Here is an 11,071-nt window from a genome sequence, read left to right as displayed (position 1 = left end):
ATGTATATATATGTATATGTATATATATGTATGTATGTATATGTATGACACATTTTGCTACAGGAGAAAACTGAGATTTAGAGACTCAGGAATTGAATTTAAGATATGTGGCTTATCTTGTCCATCTTGCCTTAAAATAAAACATTCATGCCACTGGGAACTCACACCTTCTGCATCAGCTCCAATATGCCGTGGAGGGACACGATCTGAGCAGAATGAAAGATCAACTGTTAGTGTGACGGGGGAGGATCGCCTCTGGACCACATGGCTGACACCCAAGACGAAGCTGTTAATAGTGTCCCACACATCTGACAACATCTTTTCATTTGTGGTGGCAGGGCAGAGGAGGCAGGATGCTATCACATATGATCAGTGAACCTCTCAGACTCAGGCGCTCAAGTGTTTCCCCAACACTTCTGCTGTAGTGAGAAATAAACTCCCCTCCAGGCTCAATACAACTCATTAATCATTCCATTGTTTAGTCGTCATATCTATCAGCATCACTGTCATATGTTTGTACAAATTAGTCTTCTGTTATTCTTACCTCTTCATGGAGAAATAAATGCCTCTAGCATCCTGTAGGCATGATATACCACATTTATGGTGTTTTCTAAAAACTTATTTGCCATCTCAAGCCACAGACCAACACAGTCTTCTCACTTTAACCTTGTGGCATGTGTTTAGAGAAATAGATAACCTTGACAGAGTTTCAGTAATTTGCCTGTCAGGAGTTTAAAATGAGGCTTTGTAATATAACTGCAGAAGAAAAGTAGTGGTCAGGTTTTCCTTGGACCGCTTGGCCACAAGAGCTTTAAATCAGAAATGTGAAGGAGCAAAGGGACAGCGGGGAATTGCTACGGGCATTAATTTAGCAGCAAGTTCAGATGCATTTGCTTTTCTTTCCGCTTTTGGTTMTGGCAGAGCCTCTCTCGAGTGTGGCAGGAAATTGTTCCCCGTGTGTTTGTCTGGCCGGACTGGCCCTCGCGTGTCTTGTGTGCAAACAAAGATAATTCGGCGTTATGCATAGGAATTCATCTCCACTTTTGTGTTTGGGATGCCAGGGCCAAATTAAACTGTGTGAACGAGCAGGAGGGCCGCTCTGTCTGCTGCAGTCATTAGAAGGAAAATAAGAATCTTTCCCTCGGTAGCCCGTGTGCTTAGAGAACAGGAGCTTGACTACACAACGAAAAAAAGAACTGAGGAAACTCCCACCTGCTCTTCACACTAAAACAATCCTCTTCCATCGGAGATTATGCTTTATGAATCTGGCATTAAATAAAGTCTGAAACAGAAGCCTTTCCATRACAATGTATTACTTCAAAGTATTCAAGCAGTTTTTTAAATAAATTCAATCTTCACATGACATGGAAAAGKGATACARGGGTTCGTCAAAGGTGCATGTTGTTGTTGTTCTATTATAAAGCTAATATGGGTGTGTTCTTTAACCTCTCTCTACAGGATTGGCCTTTTGCTTTTGAGCAAGCCTTTGGACAGAGAAACTACAGATCAGTACCGTCTAATTGTCACAGCTTCTGATGGCAACCTTGGAGGGGTGAGGCACAACACTTTTTTTAATTAATGACCTAACTCTATTGGATTTCGTGATTGTTCAAATTAAAAGCCAGTTAGATTCACTTAACTCAAGTGCTTTACTCTGTTTGAAACGATAATAATGTGTTTTAATTTAGAGTTTAATAAAATCTTGTGAGTTTGGCTCAGTGTTTGTGGAAACCATGATAATGAGGAGGACCAACAGGGTTATAGCAGCAGTTTATTAAGTCCACACTTTTTGACTAATCCACGTTTTTCTTTTGCAGCTTTTTATAAAAAGAATTGTAGAAGAGATTTTAATAGAGATGTGAGAGGTTTAGATGTTCCCAGTCATGCTCACTTTTGGGTAGCATTTATYAGTAGCTGTTTTCCTTCATTCAAACAAGATCATTTCACCAAGTGCTCAGCTCTACTGGTGGAACAGGACTAGGAAGTTTTTTTTTTTCTTTTTTTTGCTTTTCACCATCAGATGCATGACAGATGCCATGTTACAGTGGAAGATTCTGAACTAGAAAAGTGTTTAATACAATATTAATTTTACTCTGAATAAAGTGCTGTTATKCTATGTTATATGTTTGTTCTTGCTGTTGTACCAGTGATGCAAATGTTCTTTTAACAATCTTTTTTTTTTACTTTATTAAAAAGGAACTCAATAACACAACATAAAACCACAACTTTAAACTATTTTAGACTAAACAATGACTTTTTAATATRGTTCTTCTGTTTTTGGTCTTTGTATGTGTTTGTCGGTCAGTAGCATTATCTACAAATCTCATTAACTTCAAGATGGCTGCCACTGCTAAACAACCTTAAGCATAAAAATGGCAATGAGTCAGTGAGTTTTGCAGATTATAATTTAAAGTTATGTGTGGTAGTAGCTGAGAGTCATCCTCAACACACACTTTGGGTCACAAACTAAAACACTGTGTGTGAGTAAAGTACAAGAATAAACAAAGTTTGGGCACAACGGTTGTTATTCTGTCTCTTTTCAATACAATCGGATTTTTAGTCAAAAACGCTGGTAATGCAAGTAACTCCTTAAAGGAATGTAGATATAACATTTTTTTACTAGAATAAATCACATTTTTAGCATAGTTACAATATAATATTTTGGTGTAAAATATCTGACCACATCATTAAAACTTCACTGCCCATATAAGCACTGCTACAGATGAAGCTGTGTTAATGTTTTGGCTGTTCATTGTACTGTACATCTGCAGTTGTTGTGCTGATTTAATGAATGGAGTACTGTGTTGAGCATGTTTTTTTTAYTGAAACTATGATAATATTTAAAGGCACATAAAAGTTCAGATTTCCATTTACTACATTTCATGGTTTTCTCCACTCCTGTGGCATAAAAAATAYATTAGTGAGTGTTATTTTATACTAACGATGACTCAAAAACGTATTTCTTAAATTGTAAAATGTGTTGAGTGTGCCTTTTTATAAAGCTGCTGTCAATTCAGTTTTATCAAAWGCACTTGGGAAACAATATTCACATGACTGCGACTTAGCCTTAAGAAACAGCAGACCCCAACCAAATGTGAATGTTGGCTGCGCTGCATCCCACCGGGAGCTGCTAATAACATAAACTGTCTTAATTTAATTAGACTTCACCTCAGTTGGCTCGCTTTGTTGCACCTGCCTCTAATCTAGGGAGAGGAGTTTCCTGTTTTAAAATGCAGTCTATGATAGGGTRGAAACATTAGCTGATGAGCTGTCACTAGAGTGATGTTGATTGCTGCCCTCTCACCTCATAACTATTGGCAGTCTCAGTACGTCRGTCAGGTGGGAGTCGGTCCCGTTATGTGAGACACAGAGTGAAACAGACGCACTGGATGAACAGTGACTTAAAATAAAAATAAAGAAGTAAATGAGGTGTGTAGAGTGATGCTTCGCCTCACCGCGATGTCACCACTAGCAGGAACTGTGTAAATGTTGCCGGTTGTACAGAGCAGCTGTCTTTAGCTGCGTAATAAATGTCTTCCTGTGTTGCAAAAAATGCTCGGGACCCACAAAGTATATTAATACTTGATTTGTGTGGACTCTGTGTCACAGCTTGTAAGAAATACTGTTACAACTGGGAKTAAATTAAATGAGAGAGAAGAGTAAAAGTGTGTGAGAGTAGAAAGGCGAGGAACTCATTCAGTGCAACAAAATGTGCACCCAGTTTGATCTAAGACTATGAACTGAACAAAACTGTAGTTTCATTGTTTTAATGCTTTAGTGTCATTTTTTGTAYAACTGTAAAACGAAAAGGGGAAACCAGCAACAGGCTGAGTCTCTGAGAATGTTAACATCTCAGATTACTTTTATGAACAGTTTCTTACTACCTTATTAAGGCAACAAATTAGTTTAAAAATGCCAACTTATGTACATTTTAAAGTTTTATTTAGGGGAAAAATGGCTTTTCATAGACAGCAGCAGTAGGCTCKTCTATGCAGATGAGTGTAGACACTGAAATTTTAAATATTTGATGACCAAAAAGCAAAATGAAAACTTCCKTTACTCAGTCAAATACTAATATCTAWCAGTAGCTCTCTTTGTAGTGTAATTAAATGTTAATGACAAGTCCATGCATGAAGGCTAAATATGTTCATTGCAGCTGGTCTGGTTCTGCTCTTTTCTACACTGCTTGTTTTAGAGGCCATTTGAGTCTAAAAAAAAGTCTGAAAGAAGGCAGTGTGAGCTGTTGATAATCAATTTGAGTTCTAAACCAAAAACCACAATCAAGAAACTTTTAAGGACAATCTTCACAAGACACTTATTGATGCGTAATCAAAATAAAACTTTCACCATAAAATTCAGCATGAGAAGTTTGCACAAACACAATGATTTGATACTATAAAACATTTGGATGATAATCAAAAAGAAAAAAAATAAGTAGGTCCTCTGGATGGGTTCTTCTTTAGTGAAACGTTTCATCTCTCGTCCAAGAGACTTCTTCAGTCTGATGAGTTTCAGGTGAAACTCAGCCTTATAAGCCCTGCCTCCACCTGGACAAACAGGTTAGTCACATGCAAAAGAGGGCCATTGACTAACAATAGACTTGATTAGCTCTATTGTTCATAGAGCGGTCACTCTTTCAGGGATGAAGATGTTTTCATCCTTGACAGAGAGGAACGTTGGTTTCAGAAGCCATCTTTGTGGAAAAAAAAAACGTCCACCATTAAACAGAGGTGGAGGCCTTCGTGTCCAGTTGTCCTCCTCCTACAATGCTGTCATTGTAAGTATGACTCGGACCCCTGTGAGCAAACGGTGTGAGTCAGGGCCCCAATGATACCAACACAAAGAGGGAGAGAGGGACAAAAACAAAGGGACAYTGAACCCCCGCTTGCATTCACTACATTCACATAACACGACACGGGTCAGGTGATGGGGCGCATGACCCTCTATGAACAATAGAGATAATCAAGCCTATTGTTAGTCAATGGCCCTCTTTTGCATGTAACTAACCTGTTTGTCCAGGTGGACACAGTGCTTATAAGGCTGAGTTTCACCTGAAACTCATCAGACTGAAGAAGTCTCTTGGAGGAGAGACGAAACATTTCACTAAAGAAGAACCCATCCAGAGGACCTACTTATTTTTTCTTTTAGATTTATTTTTCTACCTGGATTACTGAGATGCATCAGGACATTTGGATGATAATATTAACATAAAATGCTCAAACATTTAAAAAGGAAAATATGTATTCAGTTTTATTCAATTATGTAAATCCTTTGTTTGTTTTTTTAGTTCCCAGTGACAGATTTATTTGATCATACATTTTCACTGTATATTCTTGTGTAAAAATTAAAACCACATATGTGACAGTGACAATAAGGAGTGCTATCCCCATAGGCTAGATTTGAAATTAGCTCAAACCCACCTAACCAAAACTTAACCAAAGTGAACAAAGACACCGGTCCACATTGCTGCTACCCTTTCATTTCAGTCAGTTTTTTCAGCTCACATGCATACATAAACATGTTTCCTCATTTTTTTTTACCTCTTACATCATCTAGTCTCACATAAAACAATCTGTCCTCACCTGGTGGACAAATTCCAAAATTTATATTCTCGCCAGTACAAGCTTTAATCAAATCTGCCAAGCGGACTTGAATCCCAGAATTTCACCCTAGCATGCCAGATTGCCCTCAGCAGGAGAGTGTCCAGGACTCCTAATAGCCTGATCATATCAGTTCCTGCAACAAGGTTTCTAGTCAAGATTATCACTTAAAAGCAAAACGTCATCCACCACCTCTGCATCCATCGGGCAGCTAGCTCTGAAGATGACACATCATAGAGCCTCGTCTATTTCATGTTAAATAAATAATGGCAGCTCATTAATCACATTCAGGCTTGTAGACTTTGAATTTCTTTGGAGTTGGTAACAACGCCCATGCTTGAATGGTGACACTAATTGGCCTGAAGTCTTCGGTGAAATGAAAAATGAGCTGATGTTTCACAAGATCACAACAGTAGTGAAGAAYGGCTTTTATGTCACTTTTTTTTTCTTTCTGAGAAATAGATAAAAAAAACATGAATGGTTTTCCTAGTAGGTTATCAAGCCCAGTCAAAGATGATCATAGGCATGCAAAAAAATTACAGCAAATTATAACCATAATGGAGGATTCCACAATAACCAGAACAATAAAAAAATGACATTAAGTAGGTCATTTGAAAACTTTCACACAGCTGTCATCTTGGGAGAATTTTATTTTGTAGGAGCTAAATCCTACAACAAACCCATTTTTCGTACAACCCCCTAAACAGAGGACATTCATGCAATCATTTGCAGGCACAGTCGCCTCATGACACTGAAAGATTATGGCTTGTGGTTTCTGCCATTTTCTATGTTGATTTATAGAAGCATCATGTGCATATGAACTGCGCCTTTGTTTGAAGGTTATTGGTTGTACACTTGTCCTAACTGGCCTTGCAAATAAATGATGCCGGTAAGCTCTGAGATCAAAAACCCTCACATGAAATGCTTGTCAAAAACAAGTAACATATAAACATGATTCATATCCGTGTACTGAATATATTTAAATTGTGATAATAGTTATGTAATTGTCTAAAGCATTGAGTTACTGCCGTGAGTTTGATAAATAATAAGATTATATATCCTTGCTGTGTCATAGATTTAATTTAAAAGAAAAGCATTTTCAAGGAGGGATTTGGAGGCTTTCATTGCTGACTTCTGTTTTTCAAGTTTTTACCGTTGAGCTATATTGCCAAATGTTTTTTTTCCCTTTTGTGCTCTTGTCTTTTAACATTTTCAGCAAATGACAAATTATTTATGAGTGGTGTAGTGCTTCTTGTAGGATGCGGTACAGGATAGCGTACTGTAGCTGTCAGATCTGAAGTGAACTGTAACATCTAATCCTCACTTACTACTGTCTTTCAAAACATCCCACTGATTGGCAGTGACTCGTGCATTTCTTGCTACAGTCAACCAACATGAAGCCAGTAAAGTAGTATTTTTTTTTCAACCTATCAAAAACGTCTGCTGGATGAGACAAATACCTGAAACATGCAGGAAGAATCTGAAGAACTGTCTTCTGTGTCATGAGGAACTGTTAGTAATGGAACTTAAAACATAGAACTAGAAAAGATGAGGACAATCTTCATCCTCATTTTTTTAAAAGTGCCAAAATAAATATGTTTTTTTAAAACAGGGGTCTTAACTAACCCCCAAACTGATAGAGAGATGAATCAAGGACACAAGGACATATTATATACAGTATATGTACAGAATTGAGTGAAGCAGGATTCAACTGGTGTTCTCACTGAATGTGAGCATTTCACACTGAAATACATTATTTTACGCCTCAATACATCAATCTGCTACATGTTGGAGTCGTGCTAACATGTGGTCAAAGACTTTGCTTGTGATCTTGTGTCTTTAAATTGAGCCCTCAGCAAATTTCAATGACAATTTATGCTCTTGTTTCTTTAGACGTCTACTGCTACTGTGAGCATAGTGGTCACTGATGTCAACGATAACGACCCAGTCTTTAACCGCACCRTCAGCACTAACTTTACCGTCCGAGAAGAAAAGGCCAACTTGTTTGTAGGGCAAGTCCTGGTAAGTGAAACATTTCATAAGAACAATCCTTGGTTATGTGTTCAAATTAAACCTCAGTACATTATCTGTTGTCACTTCTTTGCTCAGAGATACCGTAATATACTGTGTTTACGTTCTTTGTTATTTGTTAACGTTTTGCTGAGGCCCTTGACTGATCACTTTGTCATTGTTCCTGCTCATTAACAATTACTTGGCCTTATTTTAACAAGTTTTAGCCAAAGCTGCTTCCCTGCTGGAAACCTCAGCTAAAACTCATTATGCAGCCRCATTTTAATTATTTATTTTTAATTACTGATGCAGGTTACCAGACCTGAATGTTGCCAATAAGTTAATTATGTCTTCTTGACATCCTGCGTTAGAATGCACAACAGGGCAAATGATGAAAAAACAATCCGATTTAAAAATCATTTTAATAATGATGCAATTATTCATTCTGTGGTTTTACTGTTTTTCATACACAAATTCACACAGGTTAAAAATTCAACAGAGTTCAGTAAACATTGTATAATGTTGTTGAGACTGAAAGGAACAGTATTTATTTTTTATTTTAATATCTTGGAAAGATGTTTGCGGAATTTCACAAGTTCAAAGTTCAGCTCCCACATAATAGTTAAAATATTGAATTATTCATGTTAATGTTTTGAAAAATTTAAACGTAATTTAGAAGCTGCAGATGAACTAGTTGATGTCAATTTATCAGTCTTTACTCCTAAAACATTGTTAATAAAAGGTGTGATATTGAAGAAATTTTGTAACTGATTAATTGAATATTAGATTCAGTTTTGTATTTTATACTTTCTGATCATTTCAGTCTGTAAGGTTGAAGCTGACAAAGAGTTGGTGTGTTATCATGTGTTCTCTCTCTTAGCCTAAACAAAACTGAGTGACGTTCTGACATCTGACGTAAAAGGTAACACCTCTGGGGTGTAACCAGGAAGAGATGAACATTATAAGCTCAATTCATTATTATAGTAGAGAGAAGTTGTCAGTGTTTTTTTGCAGAGTGTCTGCTCAGAGCAGAGCTCCCGTGTTTGTTTTGGTTTGGCCCAAGGTTGTACTCTGAGGCCTGTGCTGCTGAGAGCTGAATGAAGCTGATTGGAATCAGAGGACTGAAATAAAGTTTTTAACAAGAAATCCAGCTGAATCCTGTTTATTCGGACATACCATATTAAAACACGTATTTCTTACAATGTGTTAATTAGAGTATATATACATACAGTTGTGGCCAAATTACCAGTTAAACTTCTCTGATTTTTTTTTTCTTTTTTGTGGTTTCTGTTTTCAGAAAGCCATAATAGTCTCAATTCTGAAAGTGAAAATCAGTTTATTCGGACATATATTTTGTTTATTTCTTTCAAGTCAATATGAAGATAAACTCCACACTATCATTTTGTCAGTACTTATATGAACAATGATCAGAGGGAACATTTCTGAGCTGCTGCAGCTGCTCTTCTACTTCTCTCCGTCACCTGCAAGCCAAGATCTGGACTCACTTTATGTAACAAGTACAATCCTGCAGGATACAAAAAAATGTTTATTGTCTGTGGTAAAAAAAATGTTAAAAATTCACTGAAAGCTTGTGCACACCAAAGAACATTTGTCACACTAAAGTAGACAAACTTTGCTGTCTCACTGTGTTTATTAAAGGAGACATATCAGGATTTTTCACATTTAAATCATTCAGTTGAGGTCTATTTAAAGTGGAATTGCAATGCTTTGGTCTGAATTTCACCTTATTGTAACTTCACAAGCCCGTGTTCCACCCCTCTTCTGAGGTGTGTCTCATGTCGACTCATTTTGAGGCTGTCTTTTTAAACTTAAACGAGGCGCTTCGCACCAGTCTGACAGTCAGAATGAAGTTAGGAAATCCATACATTGTTTAGAAGTTGTGTTGCAAATGCTGTGATGTAATAGTTGAGAAAACGTCATAAAAAACAGAGAAAACTGAACGAGTTGAAAAATATGACCGTAGCAGAATATAATATCTATGCTTCACCGGGATCATTTTCTGCACTCCTAGAGGCTCCTGGTACACAACAAAATGCATTTAATGGCTAATAAAGTGGATTTAGCGTATGTCCCCTTGGAGGGAAGGACGTCTTAGAACGTACCTGTTCACATGATGAAAATCAAGTCTTGCTTTCTTTTAGTTCCTTGTCTGAATTGCTTGTTTAAACATACCCTATCAGTACAGGACTTGTCTGAACTTTCAGAATATAAAGTTTAAACATGGATAACCTGGTGTATTTTAGTTGGTAATACACTACTGCTAAATGGTGAAAGTTTATGAAGTGAAAAAAAGGACTACATGACACAGGAAGGAATCTTGGTGCTTGCATGCTGCAAAGTCCACTCAAGTCTCAACTCATTGCAAGTGTTTCCTCAGAAATGCAGCTAGCAGCTAAAACGGGGCTTAGTCCAGCGCTCAAGCTCTCTCCCTCTGCTCTGCTTTGGGAGGTTTTCTGAGCTGGCAACTCGCCACGTTCAGCTAAGAATCTGACTAAAAAGAAAAGTACATTAAAGTACTTAGCTCCATAGGATCCGGCTGTCTGTACGCACTGAGAGGCTGCAGTTTAGCTTGCTGAAGCTTAACAAGAAGGTACGGAGGCTTTTTTCTTCTGAGACAGTTTCATAAAATGATAGCAACTACAGTAAACTTTGTTTTATTATTCAGTTTCAATACATTAAAAGAAAATAAAAACATAAAAACCTTTAAATAAAGAAGAAAAAGGAATATCTTGACGTATGGATATAAGAACCAGCTCAGTGCTATTAAATTTATTTTAGCTACTCTTTCTGTTTCAGTCTGGAATATTTCCTTCTTTTTTCCTAGTTTGTTTCCTTGAGGTAATGTTTTCACGGTGAAGACATTTTTCAAAGAGGCTTCCCATTTTTCATGCAGGGAGCACAGATTTGCATTTTAAGACATCATGCTCATTGCCGAGCGTTTGAGATCATTCCCCTCGGGAAGACGCTTCTAAATAAACTTGATTCATAGATAGTTTAGTTGTGAAATGTGGTTAAACCTTAGCGACTTGCTCCTATACGGGGAAGGGAGCCAGACTATCTATATTCCTTGGTAACACTTCATTGTGGATGTGGGACACTTCTAAATGAGTCAGTATTGGCCAGGGTCGAGTTGTGAAGCCTGCTCTTTGTCAGTTAACTCACACCATTTACTGTATGGCAAAGATTTCACTATGTTTCATCAGTCCCTTCTGATAGGCCGACAAATGATCAGTAACTGCTCGTGCTTTTTCCCCGGGCCTGAATAACATTTTGTGATGAACATCGTCTCTCTAGCTGAACAAATTTTGTTCCAATCAAAACAGTAGCCTAAAGCTTACGATTGCATGATACACTAAGTAATAGACCAAGTGACAGAAGAGGGAATAGATGAGATGCAAGCAGCTTGAATTAAGCAACTTTGTGTCTGTTCAAATTATATA

At 37.4% G+C, this 11,071-nt stretch overlaps 1 protein-coding gene across 10 annotated transcripts in view; it reads left to right on the top strand.

Annotated features, from left to right (window-relative positions):
• LOC106513529 (protocadherin-15) overlaps window positions 1–11,071 on the top strand; it is a 207,090-nt gene that overhangs the window by 110,058 nt on the left and 85,961 nt on the right. For all 10 annotated transcript variants that reach the window (XM_014002479.1, XM_014002461.1, XM_014002432.1 and 7 more), the window contains 2 exons: window positions 1,459–1,552; window positions 7,494–7,622. In XM_014002479.1, the coding sequence (XP_013857933.1) occupies window positions 1,459–1,552; window positions 7,494–7,622 (223 nt within the window). The remainder of the gene's footprint in view (window positions 1–1,458; window positions 1,553–7,493; window positions 7,623–11,071) is intronic.

The sequence above is a fragment of the Austrofundulus limnaeus genome, unplaced genomic scaffold (genome assembly GCF_001266775.1).
Source record: "Austrofundulus limnaeus strain Quisiro unplaced genomic scaffold, Austrofundulus_limnaeus-1.0 Scaffold0, whole genome shotgun sequence".
Lineage (NCBI taxonomy): Eukaryota > Metazoa > Chordata > Actinopteri > Cyprinodontiformes > Rivulidae > Austrofundulus > Austrofundulus limnaeus.
Note: the sequence above shows the minus strand (reverse complement) of the source record. Positions and strands in the feature narration are given on the sequence as shown.